Here is a 27,032-nt window from a genome sequence, read left to right on the forward strand (position 1 = left end):
TTAAATAATGCACTGCTGTGTTGGACAATTTAATCTTTGATATAGTCAAGGTGCCCCCCCCCCCAATGGTCTGTGCATGGTTGTCTAAGTACAGTGTGATGGTTCAATTTGCGCTATATGCAGGTGTCCATTTCTGCATCTGAAAGGCCTGCCGTATGTTCAGCGCCATGAAGCTTTGTTTCCCCATTCAGAGCATCTTCTTTCCTCCTGGTTTCGGGGGAATCAGCCTGTTTTGCTCCAAAATGTTTCTTCACGAACAAGAAGAAGACTATGCCCAGCAGATAGGATGGAGCTCTTAAGACAAATATTAGACTGAAGAAATAATGTCTGCATAAGAGAAGGAATTGTGTTTATATTTGACTTTTTCATTCCTGCTTTTTAAATCTATCTATATATCACAAACACAAAAAAATCCTAAGAGCAGCTTACAGTGTAAGTTGCAGCACAACATAATAATTTGAAATTGAAGTGTGATAATGTGCAAAATATTTAGCAGAAAGCAAAACAGATAGTAGCAGCCACAAGGTTCAATTGCTAAACAAAACAAAAGATCTTGATTAGGGGGTGAACCCAGTGTTCCTCCAAATATTGCGGCCTCATTAAAGCAGCAAAGTGGGGAAAACTTCGCTAATTTTGAGAAAATGCACATTCAGATTCATCTGCCAAGCCCACTATTCAAATCAGCCTATTCATGGCAGTTGGGGGGTGGGGTGCAGCTTGGGGAGCAGACCTGAGGGACGCAGCCTTCCCTCAGGTCCACTCCCCAGGCATAAATTAGCTTGCTGAGGCAGCCCTCAGCAGTGCAGTCAGCCAGCAGCCAGTCTCTGTCCATAGACCTGGAAGCGGATGGCTAACGGGCCATAGAGCCTCCTCAATGCTTAGGGTCGGGCCATCAGTGTAAACCTGTGTTTTGCCATGACCCCTTCTCTTCCCCCTCCCCCCCACCACAAGCAGACCCTGTCATACTCCATACCCCCACTAGGAGGCTGAGAGGGCTACACGTCCAATACCTATGCCTACCTACCTCTTTCTGCCCACCTACCAGTTTGAAAGCACGTCAAACTGCAAGTAGATAAATAGGTACTGCTCCGTCAGGAAGGTAAATGGCATTTCCATGCGCTGCTCCGGTTCGCCAGAAGCGGTTTAGTCATGCTGGCCACATGACCCGGAAGCTGTACACTGGCTCCCTCGGCCAGTAAAGCGAGTTGAGTGCCGCAACCCCAGAGTCGGCCACGACTGGACCTAATGGTCAGGGGTCCCTTTACCTTTACCTTACCTATTTCTTTAACCAATAAAGTTGGGGCCTTTTAATCCCAGACAGTTGGGGTGTCCCTTTATTCATATACCCTAGTTAGGCACACTCGGTGGCGATGGGGACTCTGCGGCTGGGCATGCAACTGGTTCAGAAACTACGGCCAGTACAGAATGCAGTGACTAAACAGCGTGTGTCATCTTTCCTAAGACATCTGCCCTGGCTGTCCATATGCTACCAGGCCAGGTTAAGTGATTCCTCCTCCAGAACCGGAGGGGGAGATAAGAACATAGAAAGCTGCCTTATACTGAGACAGACCATTGATTACACTGCCTGGCAGTGACTCTTCAGGATTTCAGACAGACATCTCTCCTAGTCCTGCCTAGGGGTGCCCAGAATTGAACCTGAGACCTTCTGCATGAGACCTTTCAATTCTACGATTCTATGGTTGCACCCCAAAGCTCTAGTCCATTAATCAACGTAATTTAGCCAACGATAACTTGAAGCCCTGTTGTTCTCTTAACAAATTGCCCAAGAGAGATGGATCCTGGCGCCAGGCATTAAAATTAATTGACAGAGAGACAGCTAGGCTCAGAGAACTCCACCTGGATGGCTGCCAGGCAGGAAGTCATCTAGATTGAGCCCAGCCATTGTATTAAGTTAATGAGACAGCTGCCCTTGAGATGACAGAGAAGCTGTGGGATTCCAGTGGAGCTCACCTGTACACTGTCGCATCATAAAGCATGCAAGCTCCTCGCTTGCCACAGCTGCTGCTTGCCCACTTCAAGCAAGCCCTGTCTATCACTGCTCCAAAATAAACAGGGGCTGGAATTCCAGCTGAAAAACATCAAGCACTAAATATAGGTTGTCATCTAAAGCACATTTTAAGACAATATTCTTGGGTAGGATGATAGTAGAGACAGGGTGTTTGTATGTGTGTAAGTCTTGGAAGCCCAGTAACCCAAAATACTGAGCAGATCATTGCAATAATGTATGGCCTCCCTTGCTTAGGTCAATTTCTTTCCAGCAGTGGTCAAGTGCTAAAGTTGCCTTTAGCAGGGAATTGATGGTCCTTATCGGCTTATACACCCACGGTTCTGAGACAGACACCCCCCCAAATAAAAACCCCACCTCTGAGCATGCAGGTTTCATAAGCCACTTGGGGGATTGCTCAACCGAATCATCTTAACAGATAACAGCAAACATTCTTCAGGTATGGAGCAAAACTGGCAACAGCCACAAACAAAGGGAGTGATCTCAGTTAGATAGGGGAAACCCCAACATTTGCAAAAGTACAAAAGTTTTGGGGGGTGGGGAGAAGACCAAAATCAGCCTGATGAGGAGCAATCTCAGTGGCATGCACAGACTGTGGACACATACCTCCCTCTCCTACCCTTCCCTCACCCCCCATACATCTCTTTCACAGAGAGACCAATCCAAATCTTCTTTACATCGGACTGGGTCCTTCTGCCCAACCCAGCTGGCCTACATCAGAGTAATGTCAGTGTCGCTCCAACAGAAGCCTGCCCCCCCCCCCATACTGCTTGCTCACTTGCCTGTGTGAGTGTGAGTGTGTGAAGAACTGGGGCGGGGGGGGGGGTGTCCAGTGATATTCAAAAATGACCAGAATGGTGATGTTTCTTACCTAAAGCTCTCATAACAAGCGTATAGAGTCCAACTGCAAGTGACTTCAATTCTGGATCTACGCACCTAAATGATGGAAGAAATCAGCGTTGGTGGAAAATATGCTTCTATACATTCCTGCAAGTCTCTATAAATTATCTGTGATGTTACTAACACAGTGAGCAATCCATTGGTAGTGCTTTGGCTGTATTATCATCTATTATTATTTGCTTTCCGCCTAAGCATCTCAATGTTATGTGCAGTAAACTGACAGCAGATTCCTCCCTTGCTAGCATTTAAGCAGCAATTGTGGGAGGAAGCTCACTGGAAGCGAGCACAATTTGCATTCTGATGGTCCCAGATTCAATTGTGAGCCTCTCCAGTGCAACGCAAGGGTCAGCAAGACCTCCAATCAGTGTGGATAATCAGTGTGGATAATTCTGAGCTGATGGACCAATACCCTGACTCAGAATAAGAGAGCTTCTAATGTTCCCTCCAATCTAATCGACATAGTCATTGCAGAGCATGATGGGATGTTGGAAAAGTGTGACAAAAGTGAGCCTGGTGCAAAAGGTGAGTTCAGGAGTTTGCCCGATTCAGCAAACTTTATGACCATGGAGGAAGGGCAGCTGTGTGAACTCAAGCCTTGCCTCCAGTGAATTTAGACAGCTCCGAAAGGCTGGGATTTGGGGTAAAGAAAGAGGAATTGCAGTGTATTATTGGTACGACTCCCTCTAATACTGAACTCGGGTTGTGAATGCCAATAGAAATGGGGTCCTGATGGAAGACTGGGCCACTGTGAAAGAAGAGGGGGGGAATCTCAGGATTTGGAAAAAGTATAATTTACCACCCTGGCCTCCTTTGGGACGCAGGGCAGGATAGAAACTGAATAATTAAACAAATAGGTTCTTTTCTCTTTTTTTAAGTACCGTATTTTTCACTCCATAAGACACACTTTTTTCTTCCTAAAAAGTAAGGCGAAATGTCTGTGCATTTTATGGAGCAAATGCATGGTCCCTGGAGCCGAATTGCCCGGGGGCAAAAAGCAGATTATGCTTTTTTAAAAAAAAGAGGGAAGTGGGTGTTGAAACAAAGCTGCTGATCGGCAAGTGATCGGGAGGTAGATAAGGGACGCTAGCAATAAAGGAGACTACCAGGGAGGGGGCAGGTAAAGACAGCGAACTTGCAAGGAGAGGAGACAGGAAGACTAAAGCAATGAGGAGAGAAATTAGAAGAAAAGGAGGGGCAAAAAACTGCTCCAGGTAAGGTAAAGACACTAAGGCAAACAAGAGGGAAGGAAGTGTTGAAAGGAAGCAGCTGATTGGTAAGCGATCGGGAGGGAGATAAGGGACAATAGAGATAAAGGAGGCTGCCTGGGAGCGGGGAAGTAAAAGCCCATGGATCTTCAGGATTTTTACATTAGGTCACCCCAAATTCACCATCAGATCACATAGCATGTCCATGGCTACAGCCTGCACCAAAAAAATCATGCATCCACTATTGCGTGGGGCCGCAATGGTGCTAAAACGTGGTTACAAAACACGGATCCACGTGGATCCTCAGGATTTTTGCATTGGGTCACCCCAAATTCACCATCAAATCACATGTCTGTGGCAACAGCATGAACCACAAAAATCATACATCCACTGTTTTGTTCTGAATATTTTTTTTCTTGTTTTCCTCCTCTAAAAACTAGGTGCATCTTATGGTCAGGTGTGTCTTATGGAGCGAAAAATACAGTACATAAGTAAGCAACAATTGAGAAATTAGCATGCTCAGTTGCCACAAAATACTAAGGGTCTCTTGCCGGGGGGTTGGAAATCTGCAGCAGAGGGCAATGGAATTACGGTATTTGTTTTCAGGGAACGTTTAATATGAAACAAGGACAGGAGCGGATATTACCTGTATGGCCTTTCTTGTGGCAGGCACAACTTGTTGCTTACCGAATCATGATCATGTAAAAAGGAGTCCCTCCCAGCGCATAGAAAAAGGAAGCCACTGTTTTGATCACTGCGTAATAAATAAAATTTCTTGAGCAACTGTCAGTCCTTGGACATTCTCCCAAAACTGCCGAGGAATTCCTCAGCCCAGAATCCCCTTTTTCAATGCAGCTACAATTCTGAAAAACCTGAAAAGAAGGTTAAAAGTTTTTTGGGCATAAGGTAAATAAATGAATAGAAGCTAAATCCTGGACTCCATATGCCTATCTATTCTGCCTTTGCCCACCTGTTTTGAAAGAAAAAGTAGGGGACACCAGAAATTCCTTTAAAGAGTTCATTTCTCTTCCCCCAATCCCCTTTCAAGGTAAAAGGCAGCACTGCCTCCGCCGAGACCATAAAACACCAGTCCTGAAAGACCTACATTGGCTCCAATAACATTTCCAAGCACAATTCAAAGTGTTGGTGCTGACCTTTAAAGCCCTAAACAGCCTCGGTCCAGTATACCTGAAGGAGCATCTCTACCCCATTGTTCTGCCCGGACATTGAGGTCCAGCTCCGAGGGCCTTCTGGTGGTTCCCTCCCTGTGAGAAGTGAGGTTGCAGGGAACCAGACAGAGGGCCTTCTCGGTGGTGGCGCCCACCCTGTGTAATGCCCTCCCACCAGATGTCAAGGAAATAAACAACTATCTGACTTTTAAAAGACATCTGAAGGCAGCCCTGTTTAGGGAAGTTTTTAATGTTTGATGTTTTATCGTGTTTTTAATATTCTGTTGGGAGCCACCCAGAGTGTCTGGGGAAACCCAGCCCAAATGGTGGGGTATAAATTTATTACTACTACTACTACTATTATTACTATTATTATTATTATTTTCAGGAAAATAAAGATCTTACTGTGTCTTTCCTGGATCCTGTCACAGCTTTGCATCCAGCGAAACAGGGCGACACATACGTCATCCCATCTTCTCCACAGACCGGATCCCACTGGTTTGTGGCACAGTTGCAATTCAGGTTACAGGCTGAAGATAAAGGAGTTGCGCCCCGTGCAACCGCTTGCCTTGTGGAATAAGCAGGGAGGTTTTTCTTTAGTTCATCCTACGGCACATCTAGCACAGGGGTAACCAACAGGGTGCCCTCCAGATGCTGGAAGAGTGTTCTACAGCATGGGACTAAATACTCAACTTCTAGTGATTTTGGTGAGAGAAGCGAGACAGCAGTAAATTACACCGAGCAAGTTGGTGTTAACTCTTTATTAGCAAAAACAGAATCTGCACAGGAGTGGCAGGCCTAATGAGCGCAGCAGCTCATCTCCAGCAGATATTGGCCCCATGAAGCAGTGGTACAGACTGAATGTCCCCACCTCCCCACAGCTGCCTAAGTCCCCTGCTCTCCAGGGTTTTCCCCCAAGCAATCTGAGACTACACCTATGAGAAGTCAACTTCTACTTGGCCCTTTTCATGCCTCTCTTGGTTCTGGGAGATAAGTGGGGAGGGCAGCTTGTCACAGCAGGAGTGGGAGACACCCGTGCCTCTTCACCAGCTGGACTCATCTTTGCTTCTTGGTTTCCCTCCTCTCCTGCTTTAGCTCCTGCCTCTGATTCTGGAATTCTCTCTGCCACTGACTCTCAACTCACTAAACCCTGTTGCTTCTTCAGCTTCCAGACCCCCTTTCCCCAGTCTTCTCCCTCTGACCATTCTTTGTTGTCCCACCATCAATCACTTGAACCTTCTTCCCTCAGGAGCTCCTCAGCTGGTTCCTCCCACCATTTTTCTGTGTCCCTTCAGTCCATGACGCACAGGGAACAGCAAACAGCTCTCCTCCAGAGGATCTCATGGATCCTTAAGGTACCCTGGACCCACCCAGGTTGTGCAGAAATTTGTCTCTGAACATGAGAACGTTGAACCTGGCCTGGTAGCAGAGCTGGCATTACCCTTAGGCACACTGAGGTGAATGTCTTAGGAAGTGAGATTCCTTTGGGATCCAGAGGTGGCAAACCCCACTGCTGTGTCTGCCCTGCCACCAAGCCCACCTGCTGCCTCTGCTGCCAGAAAAGCGAGGAGAGGACCAGGACCTCGGCTTCAGCAGGAGGAAGGAGGAGATGGAGCCAGCAACTCCCCATTTTGCTTCAGGTGGCAAAATGTGTTGGGCCACCCCTGCCCAGTTGTCAATTTGCATTTCTAGGTACAGAAAGTATTGATCTGATGTGTAGAGATCTTTCCTATTCTAATTAATTCAAGAGGGTTCTGGAAGCTTCTCTGCATAAAAGAAACAAGAAGAAGGTTCATGATGTTTGGGTTATTCCTTCAGAGAAGCTGAGCACAGCTGGCTTAAACTGCTTTTGTTATCTCTTCAGTCAAGGTCATGCTGACTATAAAAGTAAGGCCAAAAGGAGCCTGCGTTTTCACTTTCTCTTTCTGTCTCTTTTCCTTCTGGTGTGGTGTTCTGTACACAGTATGCTTAGTGTTATGGTTTAGTCTTATTATAACTTATTGTAAATTTGAGTTAAGTCTGCTGCAACTGGATTTCTTACAGACAGTGCCAATCCTGAATGTATTGGATTCGTGACCGTTATGCTCATTTGCCTTCAGTAGCAGTAAAGCTCTTCTGGATGAAATATTAACTGCCTCTGGTCTATTTTTGGGAATCCCACATGGGGGAACCAGTGGAGATGTTTTAGCAGAGGTGCCACACGTGGTCTGCTCCCACCAGCAGTCTAGCTGTTTCATTTCCCACCAGCTAGAGCTTCCAGGCCAGGCCTGAGGGCAGCTCCACACAGAGCACATTGCAGAAGTCCCATTTCAAGGTTACCAAATGCTACAATGGCCACGTTGGCCAGATATGATCATAGATGGCGTACCAGAGGAAGCTGGTAAAAGACACTCCTAGCTGCCAAGGTCATGTGGGCCTCCAATGGCAAAGACGGATCCAGGAATACAATGGTACCTCAGGTTAAGTACTTAATTTATTCTGGAGGTCCATTCTTAACTTGAAACTGTTCTTAACCTGAAGCACCACTTTAGCTAATGGGGCCTCCTGCTGCTGCCGCGCTGCTGAAGCTTGATTTCTGTTCTCATCCTGAAGCAAAGTTCTTAACCTGAAGCACAATTTCTGGGTTAGCGGAGTCTGTAACCTGAAGCGTCTGTAACCCGAGGTACCAATGTACCTCCAAAGCGACGTACCAATCTTTGCAACACACACACACACACACACACACACACACACACACACACTGCATCTGTATCACATACCCATCATAAGATACTGTCAATCCAGCGACTGTGCGGTTCTCACAGCCCACTATTAAGTAGAATAGCGAAATGACAAATGCTAGAAATGACAGTACATATGCCATTTTGGTTGCGGCGACTATGCCAATTTTGTATTTTTTCATGATGAAGCCTCCTAGGAATATACCAAGGCAGACTGCTGGTATGGCTGTGACGGCTGGAATAAAAGACAAAGAAGAAAATAAGGATCATGTCCTGTCCCCCCCACATTGCAAATGACTTAACAGGGACAGCAAACGGGTGGGGAGACTGAAAGGATACCCTGGAAATGTTAAAAGGGGGAAAGGACCAACATTAAGAATACAGTATTGCTCCTCCTCTTTGTGGGAAATGGATTGCGGATTAAATCTGTAGATTTCGATCTTAACCTCCTGTTAGACACATGTGGGAGAAATACAAAAGTAATCTGAATCGGGAACAACAGAGAGTGGTGAAAAGGAGCTGGACTGCCTTCTTCCTATTTCTTCAGGTGGGCCATGAGGATTAGGCTCAATTCCCTTTCATTAATACACACACACAGGACTCACCTGTTATAAAGTTAGACCTGGACGCTGGCTGACCGTACTGCTGCTCTATGTATTTCGGGCTGTATGTAAAGTAACCAATAAAGCTGCTGAACTGCAGCAACGATGAGCACAATAACATAAAGAACATTCGGTTGCCCAGTGTTCTCTTCAGGGACGTAAAGAACTCTGAAAGAGAGAGAGATGTGGTGCTTAGTGCAGGCCAGACCTGCACATTTTATGAATGATCTGCACATCATTTTATAAAACATCACATTCAAAGAAATGAAAACATTTGGACCCATGAGAGTCACTACCCAGTCATGAACTGATATCCTAGTTTATTTGCTGCTGTTAATTGTATCTCTGAGCTGCGGCAGCAATAAGTGGCAAAACTGCAGCTCACTAGCATTTTTTCCATTTTTTCTGGTTTTGCTTTTATTTGGTTTGTTTTTAATTGCATTGTATCATGGGGAAAAAACCTGAATAAAAAATTATGAAAATAATAATAATTTCCCCTCTCATTTCTATTTCTCTCTAACATCCCTGCCTACCACTGCCCAACGGCCTTCCCCTTCTCCATTCAACTGACCATCCGGAGCCTGACACGACTGAATAGGTCAGGGGTCAGTAGACTTTTTCTGCAGGGGGCCCAGTCCACTGTCCCTCAGACCTTGTGGGGGGTCAGACTATATTTTTTGGGGGGGAATCCCCCCACGACTCTCCCCTCCCTTCTCCACAGCACCGGACGAGCCCCAGTGGCTGCTTACCTGTGCCTTGCAAGCGGCAGGGGCTGGCGGTGGGATAATGAGCAGCGCGAAAGGGCTGGCTCCAGAGAGGGGCTGCTTAAAATGGCACTCAACAAAGCCCAACCCCCTTCCCCCTCTAGGCAGGGCAGGGAGAAGCCAGGAGGAGGGAGGGAGGAGGCGCCACCATGGTGTGTGTGAGGGAGGGGGGAAATGGCACGGCCCGAATGATCAGAATCCCCACGCTGATCTACACGGTGATTCCTGGACCATCCGTGGGCCAGATCCAGAAGGCAAATGGACCAGATCCGGCCTCTGGGCCTTAGTTTGCCAACCCATGGAATAGGTCCTGGGCCGCCAGGGCAGATCTTTCACCTTTCAGTTTTGAGAAGCGAGCTCCTCGTTGACTTTCAGGCTTCTGTATATGGCTTTCATCAGCATGACTTTCCAGTTTTTTCTTTTCAGGATCGCTCGCTCCTTCTTTGTCCAGGCTTTTAGGCAGGAAGCAGAAAGGGATGCCGGAAATCAGATTGAAGACGCCAGCGATCAAAAAGCCCAGCCACCACGCGCCAACCCAGCGGGAATCAGTCGGAGTTATCGTTACCGTATCTAGAGTAAGAGACAGGTCAAAGTCCATCTGTGCATCAACTATCCATGGTAAGAAACGATAAGGGAGAAAGCGCTTTCCCCAAAAAACCCCAGAGTCCTTTCTGTTGGGGATAATTCAGACTGAAATTCCCAGGTGTCAACAAAGGTTATTAATGTATGCCACTACGGCCCGTGTTTTGTTAGCCCCAAAATGGAAAACGAACAAGGTCCCAACCAAAGAAGAATGGTGAGTTAAGTTGACAGAATATGTGCAGCTTGCAGACTTAACATATAGAATGAGAGAACAAGAAGAACATATGTTTAGAGAAGATTGCGTAACATTCATTGAATATATGGGAATTAACTGTGTACAAACGCTGGTAGCAGTGCCAGATTTACGTATAAGTTAAACAAGCTATAGCTTAGGGCCTCACTCGCTTGGGCCCCCCCAAAAAAATTAAAAGAAAAAAACTGGATGTACATGTCCAAAATATAAGATAAAAAACAAATAAAATAAAACCTACATACAGCAACAGTGTTTTGTGTTGTGTAGGCTCCTATGATGTAAGTAATGGCCCCCGCCTGCTAGCCTGCTCCCTAAAATATCACATATTTTGTTATGTGCAAATGGCTTTAGATACCTATTAGGTCCATAAATTACCATATAGCATATATTCAACACAAAAAAAGCGACAATTTGTTGTTGACAAAGGACGGGTGGACTGTTATTACAACAGGAAGCCCGGTACATTCATTTACTTAAGACCATGGCCCCTATGGGTCTGAATAGTTATCAGGATTATACATCATTTCTTTAAGACCTTTAAATAAAACTGCAGCTGTCCTCTGAACTTTAGAACTCTATGCCTTTAAGAAGATCCAGGGGGATCCCATTTACACCTATAAAAGGTAATAGGCTCACTTCTAAAATGCAAACACACAGAAAAGCTCAAAATACACATTGATCTACCCATACTTAGGTGAGGAATCCTATGATTATATGCTGCCCTAGAGTTTTTAATTTCATTCAACACATGTAATTATTAATATTCATTATTTTCAGTTGTTATCTCTGAGAAATGTAGAAAATAACAGGATATATTTATACGAATTCTTCAAACTTACACGACCCCTTAAAAATTAGGTAAGGAACCAAATGTTGTATAATACTGTTTTATAATTTATGACTGTTTTATAATTTATGATAATTTAGAATTTAAATATATTCTCATGTAATATTTGATACTTCCAGCTGATGAAGGTGAATACATCAAAGCAGGACCCTGTCCTGGTTTCTGATCCATAATTGACTTCTGACTTCTTCTCAATGATTGAAACTAAGACCTTCACGTCGAATCTGACTATGCACTAACATGAACTTATCTCTACTCATAAACTCTTTAATTCTGTAACAAATTATTGTGTTATACGTATCCTTATGAGATTGAGTTTGTAATCTCTGTTTGATCTTGTAATCTCCCACTACTGAAACTTATATTGGCCTGAGTTCTTGGTGTGCTTTTTTCTTGGTATATTTAATGACAAGAACTCCGAATCTTTCTAAAGCATCCCACTTGGGCTTGGGAGCTATCCAAATGTGAAGGCTACAGAGCTCACAGCTCCATATGATTCAAAGCCGTAAGTCAAGCTACGCTGCATGCCACAATGTTACAATCACCAATCTTCAGCTTGCAACTCACCTAGATCCACGAAGCCAATGTCAACATACAGTCTGGCTAACAGAGATCCCAAAAGGAAACCAACCATTGGGCCAATCATTCCTATTGTGTGCAAACAGCCTGCAGTTATAAAGAAAATATTATCAGTATATTCCAGTGCACACAAGCTTCAGAGCAGGTTGGGACTGCAGAGCAGGATGGGATATCCTATATTTCATGCCCTTTGAAAGACCACTCTTCACGGATGAAAAGGTAGCACAGCCCTAGTGTTATGTACTGAGTTCAATAGGATTCAAAATGCAGCAGTCTGATTGGTCCTAGAACAATAGGATTCAGAATGCAGCAGTCTGAATGGTCCACAGGAGCCACCCAATCCAGCTACAGGTGGAAGTGAATCTGCAACCAGATTGGCCTACAGGTGAATCCCGGAACTAGCCAATCATGTGGGGCCCATTGTGTAAATAATGTATATAAAGCAGACATTCTGGGGGAACTTCCATTCCTCCTCACCACTATGAGCTGAATAAAGAGCATGAAATCCACTCTCGACTCCGAGTATATTTCACCTAGTTTAAAGAATCACGTTATGAATAACTGGGATCAAGCTTGCATTTCCGAACACACATTTAACAGTGCAATTCTACACATGTCTGCTAATAAGAAAAGTCCATAGACTTCAATGTTGTTTACTCTCAGGTAAGTGGTTACAGGGTTGCAGCCTTATCAACATACATATATTGATAGTGTCCTTCAGCAGGTGTCATAATGCAAGGGGGAACTCTGTCAGAACTGGTGAATCTTAAAGAGATTCACAAACGTTTTCCTGAGTAATAAAGCATTGCGATACTGTTTTTATTACTTTTTACCTCATTTGGTTCCAAAGCTTGAGAATTTTTTGAAGAAATTGTACACTTCTCAGGTCAAAGCAGATTTTTTTAAAAAATCAAATTGTGAATGAGTCAAAATATAATGACAGAAAGTTCAAATTTAGACAACATGAATGCAAAATGCTTCTAACTCTGCTGATGACTGAAGCCAGATTTTACTATAAAGAAGCTTTTTGACATGCTATACAACTCAGGAGCAGGTGCAAAATCTGAGTGCTGCAGCTTGAAAAATCTGCCTTTGTTTTTTTCAGGCACTACTTAGTACATGGGACGCAGGTGGCACTACGGTCTAAACTACTGAGCCTCTTGGGCTTGCCAATCAGAAGGTTGGCGGTCCAAATTCCTGTGACGGGGTGAGCTCCTGTTGCTCGGTCCCAGCTCCTGCCAACCTAGCAGTTCAAAAGCACATCAATGTGCAAGTAGATAAATAGGTACCGCTCCAATGGGAAGGTAAACGGCGTTTCCGTGCACAGCTCTGATTCGCCAGAAGCGGCTTAGTCATGCTGGCCACATGACCCAGAAGCTGTACGCCGGCTCCCTAAAGTGAGATGAGCGCTGCAACCCCAGAGTCGTCCGCGACTGGACCTAGTGGTTACCTTTATTTAGTACTAGAGATGAGATTTTCCTATGAGACGTTACCAATATAAAAAGGAGCGTCTTCTTCTCTCGAGAAATCATCCAGGTACGATATGCCCAGTGGAGTTATTGGTGTTTCACCTATTCCACGTAGTAGATTTCCCAGCAAGACATAAATCCACGCATAAGATACAACTTCTTTTGCACAGCCTGCAAATAACAGCAATTATAGCAGGAGTACATAGTCATGCCTTTTGCACAGAAACACATATCCTCCCAAGCAATCCCAAACAGGAGATGTTCACCAAGGATGTTCTGGTGGTGTGATGTCCAATTCCTATGCTCCCGGTGTAGTATGCTCCCGGTGTAGTCCCTTCTATGGGAAAGGAATTGTTGGGCTAATTTGAAGGTTAAACACCTGTGTTCGAAGCTGTGACCATACCCTTTGAAATGCTATCTATCCTTGATTGCCTGAGAATGTACATCTGCCTAAGTTCTACCATGGGAAGGGAGGAAACCCCTTGATCTGGGTTCTGAAGGCTTAATTGGGGTTTGCAGGTTGAATTGGCTCAGCTGCCACAAGTTAGAATTATTAGCCCACAAGCTAGTCATCAAATGTAATCAAAGGGTTCTGATTGGGTTTTGGGGTTTCTAAGTCCACGTGTAAATTATGGATAAAAGATCTTGTAACTGGGTTTGAGAGCGCGCTCTGCATTTTCGCAAGGAATCGCCCGGCTGCTGATGTCCACCAAGCAGCCGTCTTTTCAGTTTTTTGTGCTTTTGCCTTGAAGATTTTCTGAGACCTTTGGATGCGGGTTTCTGAAAGACTCTAAGTATCCTAGCTTTGCCTTAGAGTATAGAAGTGAGTATATAGCTAGCTATAATTTACAATGTTTTTGTTTTTCTGTACTTGTAATGTACCAAATGATGTGCCTGCTTATTAGCATGTTTTTTATGTTTTTAAAATAAATCTTAAGAAAGACATATTCTTGTGTTGTGTGTGCCTATCCGGGGGAATGGCTAATCCAGCATCTAGACTTCTTGGTTGCGCTGTATCAAAGGATTTCTGTCTGCAAGCTTGTGAAAACAGCTTGCAGTTTGGGGGTTAGCTGGTAACAAAGCAGCACAGCTGGCTCCCTTGAGCTGTGGCTTCTGATGTAAAACCAGCACATTGAACTCAGCTAATTGGAAGCCAATGCCATTCTTTCAGCAGCATCATAACATTGTGGAAATGTCCTGTCCCAGTGAGCCACCATATTTCACACCATCAGTAGCTGTAAGCACTCCTCAGTCACTGAGCACAGCAGTACATACATGTGCACCTGTTATGGATGAGGGATGAGGAACCTGGTGTTTGCAAATGCCAAAAGAAATACCCCAATCCACCCCCTTTCACGTGTCATTATCTGTGGTTCCAAGCCCACAACCACTAGCGGTAGCCAATGATATGGACTTGGTGTGGGGTAAAATATAACATGAAATAAGTGACAGGATGGAGAATCATAGAGGTGGGTCTAGAGCTCCCCAAAGCCATCCATTGGTTCCATTTTGCTTGCATAAGGATCAACGCTCAGAGCTCACAATATAGCAAGAATGGAAAACGAGTGACCCTCCAGATATTGTTGGACTATGACTCCCATGAACCCTGACCTTTGGCCATGATTGCTAGGGCTGATGGGTGTTGGAGTACAACAAGATCCAGAGGGCAACATGTGGGCTACCTGTTGTACAGTCCAGCACTTTACACTAGCCTTCTGCAAGGGTTCAAAAGAACAAGAGTGGGCAAATACTGAGTAGAGGCACCGGTTCTGCTCCCCAAATCTCTGCTCCTGCCTGTTCAACCCCTGATCTCCCCACATTGAATGGAAAGGTTGGAAGGCTACCAAATGCATTCAAATGAGCACTATTAGAAGCTCCCCTGCCCAAACTTCATGCTCAATGCATGGATATTGGGATCAGGGCCAGCATATCTCTGCCCCCTCCCCAGCACTTCTGATGGGCTACTTACAAACTTCCATGGAGAAACCACAACCTTACCTGACACAGACATCCCTGGTGATTCTGGGACTGTTTGGTTCAGTAAGCAAGGAGAGAGGTTGGATGTCGAGTTCTCAGACCCTCGTGATAATGTCTCGTATTTATAACTGAAAAGAAAGGTAAACCAGAGGTTCATCCCACAGTTCCTTTCTAGGCACAGGTCCACACTTTAAGGTTCTGTGACAAAATGAGCTACCCGCTTTCTCCAAGAAAACACACTCTTTAATGCTGAATCAGAGCAAATGGCAATTCGGGATTTCCACAGATTGTTGAGCGGGTTTTCATGGAAGAAACACTCCCCCCCCCCCAAAAAAAGGTGTTTGGATGAGGAGTGTTAAAACAAGAACCTGTGCCTAGAAGTGTGGTACAAAAGCAAGTTTGGATAAGCCCCTAATCATATATACCTGAAGGAGCGTCTCCACCCCCATCGTTCTGCCTGGACACTGAGGTCCAGCACCAAGGGCCTTCTGGCAGTTCCCTCACTGCGAGAAGAGAGGTTACAGGGAACCAGACAGAGGGTCTTCTCGGTAGTGGCACCTGCCCTGTGGAATGCTCTCCCATCAGATGTCAAAGAAATAAACCATATGACATTTAGAAGACATCTGAATGTAGCCCTGTTTAGGGAAGCTTTTAATATTCAATGCTGTATTGTTTTTAACACTCAATTGGGAGCCGCTCAGAGTGGCTGGGGAAACCCAGCCCAAATGGGCGGGGTATAAACTATTATTATTATTATTATTATTATTATTATTATTATTGAAGAAAGATGCAGAGAGATGCCTTGGCACTGGAGAGTGGGAATAGCATGGTGACCATTTGCAATTATAGACAATGTAAATAAGGAGAAGTAAAGAATGGGGATTTCTTTCTAAATTTCAGAACTATTTAATGCATCGTCAAGAGTTGCTTAGTCAAAGTGGCTGGAAATAAGTTTGGTAGCTATAGCTGACATTGGCCATCTTGGAGATACACCAAAAGCACTTATCCAAGACATAAGTGGGATTAATTTCTAAGCAGACACAGACAACATGGGAAGGATAACCAAAGAGGATTAGGATTGCAGTTTTATCCTAGCTCCAATCTGCTGCATTTCATTATTGTTTCGGCAATGTTATTTTTACTGTATTTTGCGTTTTGATTGTTGTAAGCTGCCTTGATGCGTTTGTGTCTGTTAAATCGGAACCAGCGAAGGTGGTGAATGTCCTGTATCTCTACATGTAATTATATCCTCCTTATTTCGCATTTCACTGAATTTTGCAATATAGCCTCAAGCTTCTTCTTTTTGGGAAAAAGTACAAAAATGCATATTTTAATATTAAAGGGTTTGTACATAGTGAAGTTCTTCTCAGGGTAAACCCGATAGAATTAATGGACCTAAGTTAGGCATGGCCGTTCATTTCAATGTGTCTGTCCTGAGTTGAACCAGCATTGGATACAAACCAACATGTTTTGAAACGTTTATACTGGGATGAAACATGTCCCAATACATATTTGAAATTGTTATGAACCAGAAAGGGACATATATGTTCACCTCTACCATTCATCTTTATATATGTTTCATTCTGCATCTCAAATAATGTCCTTCAGAGACAGCAGTGTGGCCAATCTAATAAACTAAATGTAAACATGCTTGTACTTACTATCCCATGAAAAAGTGAGGCATTGCTGTTAAGAAACTCCCAAGAGACATGATAAAACATCCCAGAGCAATCACCCTTGGCCGATGGAATTTTGCCCCAAAGTAACTCACGAAAGCAATCACCAGCAGATTCCCTGGAAAACAATGTAAATAATGATAGAGTATTTATTCGTTGCTAAATCACTTAGCACTTGTTCTCAGAACCCGCTGGTGTTCTTTGGGGGGGGGGGCACTGCAGGGAAACAGGAATAGTAAAGTTATGGTAAAATTGGTTTCCCTACACAGTTGGTCAATGACTGGCTACCATTATGGATGAGGCTGTTGCATCACATCCTACGGCGTGGATGCACTTCCAGATGTTCTGGGACAGCAACTCCCATTATCTCTGACCACTGGCCATGCTGCCTGGGGCTGCTGGGAGTTGTAGTCCAGGAACATGAGGAGGGACATGGGTTCCCTGCAAATGGTCACAAAGGGTCCTAATGACCACAGCAATTCTTCTTGGTGGGTCTTGCCCCATGAAACAGTTGCACAGGCTGAAGGTCCCCACCTTTCTACAGCTACCTAAATCTCCTCCTCCCTCAGGCCCTTCCCAAGCAATCTGAGACTCTGCCGGTATGCCTGTCTGAGCTCCTCCCTCTGCATGCCTCTTCTGGTCCTGGGAGACCAGAGGGGAGGGGAGCTTGACCCAGCAGGAGGGGGTGACACCCTGACTCTTCTTCACCAGCTGGACTCATCTCTGCCTCTTGGCCTCCCTCCTTTCCTTCTTCTGCCTCTGATTCTGGCTTTCTTTCTCCCACAGACTCTTCCCGCTCACTAAACACTGATATCTCTTCAGCTTCCAATGCCTCCTCTTCCTAGACCTCTCCCTCTTCTCCCTGTGACCACTCATCATTGTTCCACCATCAATCCCCAGGCTCTGAGCCTTCATCCTTTAGGGGTTCCCAAGCTGGTGCCTCCCACCATTTCTTTGTGTCCAGCCAATCATGAAGAAGAAGAAGAAGAAGAAGAAGAAGAAGAAGAAGAAGAAGAAGAAGAAGAAGAAGAAGAAGAGTAGTAGTAGTAGTAGTAGTTTGGATTTGATATCCCGCCTTTCACTCCCCTTCAGGAGTCTCAAAGCGCCTAACATTCTCCTTTCCCTTCCTCCCCCACAACAAACACTCTGTGAGGTGAGTGAGGCTGAGAGACTTCAGAGAAGTGTGACTAGCCCAAGGTCACCCAGCAGCTGCATGTAGAGGAGCGGAGACACGAATCCGGTTCACCAGATTACGAGTCAGTCGCTCTTAACCACTACACCACACTGGCTCTCATGACAATGGGCCTTTGTTGTGAACCAGCAGGACTCTCTTTATGTCCCTATCACTCACGATCCTTTGAATCAACATCCACCAAGAATGAACCTTTCTCACCCAGAAGGTGTATATAGTGTTCTGAGGAAGAGCAAGGAATGGAAGATAGTGATCCACGTTATTCTCAGCTCACCTCTCCAAGGGCTTTCTCCCCTCCTGCTCCCCACTACATGGCTTCTCTCTGACTACTTACCCAGTTCAAAACTTCCATCCATGAAGCCAGCCGTAGAGGAAGAGATGCCGAACCTCCTTTCCATTTGGGTGAAGGAACTTTTCATCATAGCCCCAGAAAACACTTTGCTGAAGTAGGTGAATGCCAGGGCAGCAAGGAAGGCCTAATGAAAGATGGGAAAGCGGGTGGGATTGGGGAATGTCAGATCATCAATGAGCTTTCTCCAGGATAATGGAAGCCATGCTTCCCTATTCTCTGAGAGATCAAAGTCCTTCTAGAAGTAACCCTTTGTCCTTCAGAAGAAAAAGTTTTATGTAGTCGATGGCTTATAGCCAATGTCAGTCCTACTCAGAGTAGACCCATTGAAATTAATGCATGTGACAAACTTGAGGTCATTCATTTCAATGGGTTATGTCTATCATCTCCAACAGCCTTGCGGTTAACACAAGAAAAAATACGCAAACAACTGAGAATCAATCTTTCTCTCCTGCTCATTAGCATAGCCCTGCCCTGAGTTCTATTTCTTGGTAATGGCACAGTGTGACAAAGAGATGGAAGTCAGAAACTCTTTATATGCAATCATTGATGGTGCATTTCAACTATGCAAGAATGCTACAACATCCTTATTTGATTGGCTGTCACAAGACACTTCCAATGTATTTTGCAAGCTAGTAATTCCCTCTCCCAGAGAGGCACAGACACTTATGCAAAACAGAAGCCAATATATGTTTTGAGCTGATTTCTCTCCATTGCCAGTTCAGGCGGGTAGTCTTGGGTTCAATGTTTATCCAAATAGTCTCCAGCTTTGTCAACACAGCCCTCTTGGTATTTCATCTGGTCCCAAAACAAACAAAGTCCTGATGCACTGGTTAAAAGTTAGAAGTGCTTGAATAACATAGTTACAAGTGAGTAAACAGCATGGATTGGGTTTTGAACTTTGGGGCGCTGTTGACTTCTCTGTGCAAAGGGAGAAGAGAGTTTGCAGTCAAAAGGTTATAGGCTTTTTTCCCCTCAGGCTGGTTTATTTTTCGGTTTATTGGGACGAAAAAATATCAGGAGACAAGCCGTCTTTCAGATGTTCCATGAGAATTTTGATATGTTGAGATCCTTAGATTCCAGAGTAGTCCCTCAATATCAAGTCTTAAACAGGTGTGGGACAGGTCTTAAGCCACTACAATGACCCCTAGATTTGTTTCTCCTCCTCCCGGAAAGCATAAGGAACTAGGCAGAAGGGGCTCTGCTCCCGCAGCAGAGATATGAAGTAGTCCCTCAACTGTATTTTCCCAGGATCTGATAGGCTGTGTGTGACTTAAGTCATCTGCAAATGCTTCTTGAGCAGCTATCAAGCCATGCCCAAGAAACAGTATTATGAAGAGCCATTTAGAAAGTTTAGTGGGTAGTCCTCCCTCTCAAATATTTCACACCACAAGTGAGGCTCAACAATATTTTTTGTTATTGTTCCTGGAATCACAGAATCGTAGAGCTGGAAGGGACCTCAAGGAATCTCAATTAAAGAATCCACAACAGATGACCACCCAACTTCTGCTTAAAAACCTCCAAGGAAGGAGAGTCCACCACCTCTCATGGGAGTCCATTCCTCTGTTGAACAGCTTTTACTGTCACCCCTTTAGATATTTGAAGATAGATATCTCAGTCTCCTTTTTCCAAGGCTAAACACACCCAACTGCTTCAACTGTTCCTCATAAGGCTTCGTTTCCAGACACTTGATCATCATGGTTGCCTTCCTCTGAACTTGTCAGTATCCTTCTTAAACAGTGGCACTCAGAACTGGACACAGTATTCCAGGTGTGGTCTGACCATGGCGGAACAGAGTGATTCTATCACTTCCCTTGATCTGGACGCTATACTTCTTTTGATACAAGCCTGGAACAGCATTAGCTTTTTTCCCCTGCTTCCTCACACTGTTGCCACAGGCTAAGCTACTAAGACCCCCTAGATCCTTTTCACATATAGTGCTGGCAAGCCATGTGTTCCCCATCTTATATTTGTGCAACTGGTCCTTCCTACCTAAGTGCAGAACCTTAAATTTGTCCCTGTTGAAATTCATTTTGTTAGTTTGGGCCCAGTTCTCCAATCAGTTAAGGCCATCTTGAATTCCGATTCAGTCTTCTGCAGTGTTAGCTACCCCTCTCAGTTTGATGTCATCTGCAAATTCATTAGCCTCATCCTTATAGATCATATTGATCAGTTCTTTGCTGATTATCATTATAAGCCAGTCTTCCCCCCCAATGTGGTGCCCTCCAAATCTTTGTGACTCTGGCTTCCACCAGCCCCAGCCGGCATGGGCAATAATCATGGATGATGGGAGTTGTCCCGAATGCTTGGAGGGACCCACCTTAGGGTGAGGTTGTTGTAATGATGCTTTGGGGCACTGAGGGAAATGAAAACTGCACTCTTAGTCCCCAGGGAACCTCGTGAAAAAAATATTTATGGCGTGGCGGATAGAGCCTGCATCATGAGTGGCTGGCAGTTGCTCAAGGCTGTCGTGTGCTGATGATGCCATGTCTGGGAACTGCCTTGGCAGGGTGCACAGAGCTAGCCTTGACATCTAACGATCCTTTGCGTTAATGATTCCCATGCGGTGATTCTGCATCTCACGCCTAAAGCAACAAGATGTGCAACCAGGGTTATTTGGAGTTAGAACAGAGATGGGGAACATGTTGCAAGACAACAACCATCATCGTCCCTAATTATTGGCCAAACTGGCTGCGACAGATGGGAGTTTGAACCCAACACCATGGGGAGGGCACCCTGGTGGCTTCCTTTGATGCCTATGTCCTGAAATTAACTCTACCCCCTTTCATGTTTTCAGGAGAACAAGAGAAGGCATAACGTGAATAGAGGAGTGGCTACGCAGGTACCAGCTTCGCCCCCCCCCAAATTTGAAAACACCTGGAGAGTCATTGACTCCTCATCTGTAGCTTAGTAACTCCCCAGGTCTATGAAACTGAAAAAGGCAGAACCCCAACCCTATCAGTGGTGGATATCAAATGAAAACCATACACTTCCAAATGGAAGAGTCTTTTTTAAAAAAGACTGTTGCAAAGCAGAAAATTAGACTTTAAAAAAGAAAAGAAATAGTAATAGTAAGGAATTCACTGGACCTTCAGCCCTTTGCAGCATGAGGTTTTTGTCCTGGCTGTGAGTTCCTTGGGACCTTCATCCTCCTTAGACAGGTCTGCTGCTTTTGTTTCCACAACGACGCCATTCACATTTCCTGACTCAGCAACCTTCATGATTGCGATTTCTTATCTTCAGTGATTTCTCCGTTTCCTGCAAAGAGAACATAAGACACACCACATTTTCCCTGTTCTTTTTATTTCACATGGAATGAAGTGGTGGTCTTCGAAACCATTCAGTCAGGAATTATTTGTAATTGTCTCATCCCAAGAGCTTTTCTTCATACTAATGCTGAATAACGTGAAAACTGGGAGGGGAAACACGTGTTCACTTGTGTTGTGAGCAACCAATTACTGGATGCTGTAGAGCAGTGAGGGAGGAAATCTTTAACCAAGCATCTTGGCAGTTGGACTGTGGGGCCCTAGCCCCACTGCAAGCTCAGCAAACTTTGCTTCCGGGGCCAGCCCTACCATTAGGCAAAGTTAGACCACTGTGCAAGGGAGTTGTTTCTGTTGAATCCTTAGCTGACCCTTAAACTCCCTGCCCTTGACTTTTGGTAGCCAAGATTTCATAGTACATGAATGCTTGCTTTTAACTTCCTAAAATAAAGTTGATGGAAACAAACCTACCCCATCATGTACAATCATAGTCCCTTCTTGCTGTGGATGTAAGAACACCAAAAGAGCATCATCTAGTACCGTACTTGTCTAGCCAACTAGATGCAAATCCAAAGCTCACAAGTAGGACATCAGCACAATAGACCTAAACTGTGATGGTTCCCTAGTGCTGGTTTTAAGATCTGATTATTATCTCAGCATCATGACTGAGATGATGCTCATAGAATCATATGGCTGTAGTGCTGGAAGGTATTCTGAGCATCATCTAGCCCAACTTCCTGCAATGCAGGAATCTCAGCTAGATCATACATGGCAGATGGCCTTCCAACCTCTGTTTAAGGAAGGAGAGTCCACCACCTCCCAAGGGAGACTGTTCCACTGCCGAACAGGTCTTACTGTCAGAAAGTTTTCCCGAATGTTTAGTCAGAATCTTCTTTCTTGTAACTTGAAGCCATTGGTTTGAGTCCTACCCTCCAGGGAAGGAGAAAACAAGCATGTTCCCTCTTCCATGTGACAGCCCTTCAGATATTTGAAGATGGCTATCCTATCCCCTTCTCAGTCTCTTCTTCTCCAAGCTAAACATACCCAACTCCCTCAACCATTCCTCCTAAGGCTTGGTTTCCAGACCCTTGATCATCCTGGTTGCCCTCCTCTGCACACATTCCAGCTTGTCAACATCCTTCTTAAACTGTGGGGCCCAGAACGGGACACAGTACTACAGGTGTGTTCTGAACAACACAGATTAGAGTGGGACTTTTTGCCTAATCCCAAGGAGGAATGGGTGCATCTTGTCAATTTGAGTTTCTCATTTTTTCCCCAATCTTAAATTCAGATCTTCACATTTATTTATATTTTTAAAAAATTATATACTGCTTGCTTGTAATTAAACCTCAAAACAGTTTACAGAAAAATAAAGCTAAATATTAAAGTGATCAATAAAAGACAGTCTAATGCACAATGTCAATAAAGGATTCCAAGCTGGATCAGGGACTTTCACATGGAAGCTGGAGCAAGCATGTTTTGTGCTGCTCTGGAGGGTAGGACCTAAGCCAATGGATTCAAGTTACAATGGTACCTCGGGTTACATACGCTTCAGGTTACAGACTCTGCTAACCCAGAAATAATATCTCGGGTTAAGAACTTTGTTTCAGGATGAGGACAGAAATCTTGTGGCGGCAGCAGCAGGAGGCCCCATCAGCTAAAGTGGTGCTTCAGGTTAAGAACAGTTTCAGATTAAGAATGGACTCCAGAACGAATTAAGTACTTAACCTGAGGTACCACTATATAAGAAAGGAGATTTCAACGAAACATCAGGAAGGACTTTCTGACAGGGAGAGCTGTTTGACTATGGAACAGACTCCCTTGGGTGTTGCAGATTTTCCTTCACTGGAGGTTTTTAAGCAGAGGCCATGGATGCTTTAGTTAAGATTCCTGCATTGCTGGGGGTTGGACTATCTAGCCCTCGGGGTCCTTCCAACTCTACGATTCTATGAGTCTATGATTCCAGAGCTCTTCAGAACTTTGCAGGCAACATTCTAGGTAGGCCTGGAACTTGCAGCAGTGAAGGCACACACTTGCTCTCTGTGTCAAAACCAAAGCTATGGGTAGTATTTATTGCTAGCCCTGCCGTCTTATGCTCAGGTTGTACATATTTGCAAATAAAGCTAGATTTCAAAAAGACACTACAGTGGTAACCTCTGGTTATGAACTTAATTCGTTCCAGAGGTCCGTTCTTAAGCTGAAACCATTTTTATCCTGAGGCGCGCTTTCGCTAATGGTCCTTCCCGCTGCATGCACCTCTGACACGCAACTTCCACTCACATCCTGGGGCAAAGTTTGCAACCAGGAGCAACTACTTCTGGGTTAGCGGAGCTCATAACCCGAATCATGCGTAACCAGAAGCGTTCGTAACCAGAGGTACCACTGTATGGTGTTCAGTGACCTTCATCCCAAGGGACTCAAACCCAAGGTGAGTGTTGGCACCTGCGAAATCTCTCTACTCTTGGAGATTAGGGTGAGCATAACAACATTTCAGCCAGGAAAAGGCTTCCTATTTAGAAGACACGACACAGAAGGGGGGGTATGGAAGTGTTTGGGAAGGAAATTTGGGCATCTGTTCTTTAAGTTGGCAACCCACACTACTTTTTCATGGAGGTTGTTCACACATGGCATGCAGAAAGGCATCCAATGAGAAGCCATCACATGATGACACATCAAGTGTTGAACATGCATGTTGTGAATCAGCCTATTATCCTCTGTTGCTCTCTTGAACCAAAGGAACAAAAGAACACAGTCTTTCTTTCTTCAGCAACATAGGTCACTTAAGTATTTTTTGAAGCCCACATGGCTTTGCCATTTTCCCAGAGAGAATCAGTGTACTTCATCATGCCCAATAGGAAGCAAAGCTTAGCCTACCTGCGTTGTGGATCCTTGTCAGCAGCAGCTATGGCATCATTCAATACAATACAGCATTTCCCCCTAAAACAAGGTGGTTCTGAGGTCCATATGGGAAATCATTAACTTTCCCGACTTCCTAAGCAAACAAAAACCAATTTGTGTTTAGGGTACACTTGTGTAATCCCAAGCCTTCTGCTCTCACTCTTGGAAATTCATGCATTTCTCTCTGGTATCAAAAGAAATGATTTAGGCAGAAAATGTTCTGAATGTGATCCTGGCGTATTTGCAACCTTGCTTTGAAAGCGCCCTGTGGTTTGTTTGTAGACAGAAACACTCATTGTTTCCTATGGCTAAATTCTTCCTTGCATCCAAGTGCATAAAAAGATGTATCCATCTAATCACTGAAAAAATAAATAAAGATGAGAGCATAATGTCCCATTTGCCTAAACAAGTGTTTAAACCAGCTACTCCAGAGTACTCCCTACTGACTTTGGAAAATGGAAAGTCCTGTGTTTTTGCAGCAGTTCATAGCTTTTTAAAGTTTACAGTCCTGGCAGGTAATCTGTTGCATTTAGAGTGTTTTATTGAGTTTTATGCTTGGATTTCCTTTGCTTTATGTGGGAATGTGAGTGCTGATGTTTCTAGAGACAGAAGATAAAGAGGAATGGTATTTTAAGCAGGAGCAATGAAGGTGAGGATAGAGAATTGCCCACCAGGCATCTATTTCTGGACTCCCCTCAGGCTCCTCCTCCTCTTCCTTAGCCACACCCCCTCTCCTCAGGCCACACCCCCTCACCAGACCTGCACCAACCTTCAGAGTTTTTGTCTGTCTGGAATATGTCCTTGCACTCTGAAAATGCCTCCTGCTTTGCTGAATATAGCAACTGACACAAGATAATACCACCATCTGTAAACAAACAATAAGCGTCCATAAAAATGGGAAAAGTAGTTTCTTTCCCAAATAATACACAAGAGAAGACAGTATGTAAACAACTTAAAGCAGGGGTATATTTGTCCCCATCTGCATGTTTCCATCGGGAGGAGCATAGAAAGAGAGCGATGTCGTTCAGTTAGTTAAACCTCCTAAGTTGTATATTATTTACTACAAAGCTCGATGACTAAGCTCTTTAGCAACGAAATGTCTGATTACTGGAAAGACATCCGAGCACTGAACCACTGGTATATCACAAGTGGACTATTTATTACTGTGTTTGCAATTGTTTAAGATAAGATCTGTTTTGGAAAGAGAAGAAATGAGCACTGAACCACTGATATATTAGAAGTGAGCGCTTTATTTACTATGTTTGCTATTGTTTAAGATAACACCTATTTGGGAAAGAAACAACTTTTGCCATTTTTATGGGTGTTTATTGTTTGTTTACAGATAGCTGCTTTGGTGACATTATCTTGTGTCGATTGCAGTAGTTATTGTATCACCACCCTGTTCATTGCTTTATTGCTGGATGACAGAGGGCTGCTTCACTATAGAACTACCCTACTGTACAGAGGTAAAATCTGTATCTGTTGCTCCACCGACTTTTGCCACTGGGTGCACCCATCCCTGGTACGTAGTGCTTGGTTTGAAAAAAGTTCCCTACCTCCCCTATTAAATATTTTGCCCCAAATGACTATTTATCGGGAAAGTCCTGGTTTGGTCAGTCACAGTTCCTATTTGGGAGGGGAGAGGGAGTCATTTTGGAGCATAGCTGTCAAATGTCCCTTATTTGGTGGGACAGTCCCTTATCCCAGGGTCATGTCCTGCTGCTGTCCCTTATTGATGATGTCCCTTAAATAAGCTACTAAAGGTAATGGGGCCCTTACTATGTCCAGCTGTGCTTTGCCAACAACAAATTGTTGCTGTTTTTTGTGTTGAATATATGCTATATGGTAATTTATAGGACCTAATAGGTATCTAAAGACATTTGCATGCAACAAAATATGTATTTTATCAAAGTAATTGTTGATCCCTTATTTTGGCTGCTGATCCCTTATTTTTGAGGCTGCTGGTCCCTTATTTTCAAATCTGTAAGTTGACAGCTATGTTTTGGAGTCACTTGCTAAAATAAAACAAGAAATGGGAGAATTGTAGAGTTGGTCCACCTGGTCCAACCCCCCCCCCCCAGCTCAATGCAGGAAAATCCAGAGCTGGAGCTCTTCAAGAGCTCACCCTGATAACTACAGCATAATCCTGTGCACACTTACTTGGCAGCTGTCACCACTGAATTCAGCAGGACTTGCATAAGGATTGTGCTGCCTAGCGCAACCCTGTAGCAGAATGGCCCTGTTCCAACTAGACCACAAATCACCCTTTTAGAACATCTGTGATTAGTACAATCCTCCAGCCAGAAGGTGGCATCGCAGCCCTACTGAGAGAGGTCACCAGAGCCAGCAGTTCCCCCACGCATACTTCAGCGGGCTTGGAAGCCGATCACGTTCACGACTGCAGTCTCTAGCCAGGCATCGAGAGAGCGCCGCAGTGAGCAACTTGGCTCCTTTATTTAGGCCCTTCTTAAAATCCTTCTGGAACTAATCCCTAAACAAAGGGAAAGCAAGCCGACTGAAAACTTTAACTCACACATGGAAAACTGAAGGAAACTGAGAAA

General features: G+C 44.5%; 1 protein-coding gene and 2 long non-coding RNA genes across 3 annotated transcripts in view; 2 read left to right on the forward strand and 1 right to left on the reverse strand.

The window, feature by feature from the left end:
- Positions 1-24,582, reverse strand: LOC310825984 (solute carrier organic anion transporter family member 1B3-like). Its single transcript, XM_083700293.1, has 15 exons — positions 24,448-24,582; positions 21,400-21,568; positions 18,296-18,437; positions 16,755-16,887; positions 15,115-15,221; positions 13,141-13,287; positions 11,636-11,734; positions 9,723-9,956; positions 8,626-8,790; positions 8,060-8,255; positions 5,706-5,868; positions 4,819-5,003; positions 2,898-2,962; positions 1,972-2,089; positions 1-327 (listed from the first exon to the last, which is right to left on the reverse strand). The coding sequence occupies exons 2-15, from the start codon at positions 21,529-21,531 to the stop codon at positions 114-116; spliced, it is 2,100 nt and encodes a 699-aa protein (XP_083556419.1). The 5' UTR covers positions 21,532-21,568; positions 24,448-24,582; the 3' UTR covers positions 1-113.
- Positions 1-27,032, forward strand: part of LOC310826334 — a 343,986-nt gene that overhangs the window by 38,595 nt on the left and 278,359 nt on the right. The gene's annotated exons all lie outside the window — the stretch shown is intronic.
- LOC310826368 overlaps positions 23,861-27,032 on the forward strand; it is a 10,867-nt gene continuing 7,695 nt past the window's right edge. The window contains exon 1 of the long non-coding RNA XR_014555796.1: positions 23,861-24,001. This is a non-coding gene — a long non-coding RNA (uncharacterized lncRNA). The remainder of the gene's footprint in view (positions 24,002-27,032) is intronic.

Source organism: Podarcis gaigeae (genome assembly GCF_964106915.1).
Source record: "Podarcis gaigeae genome assembly, chromosome: 10".
NCBI lineage: Eukaryota > Metazoa > Chordata > Lepidosauria > Squamata > Lacertidae > Podarcis > Podarcis gaigeae.

Coding starts and splice junctions, on each gene's coding strand:
- LOC310825984 (XM_083700293.1), bottom strand. CDS start 21,531: ATGAAGGTTGCTGAGTCAGGAAATGTGAATGGCGTCGTTGTGGAAACA. Junction 16,888..18,295: donor GGATGGAAGTTTTGAACTGG/GTAAGTAGTCAG, acceptor ATTGTTTTCCAG/GGAATCTGCTGGTGATTGCT. Junction 8,256..8,625: donor CAGGTCTAACTTTATAACAG/GTGAGTCCTGTG, acceptor CTTTTATTCCAG/CCGTCACAGCCATACCAGCA.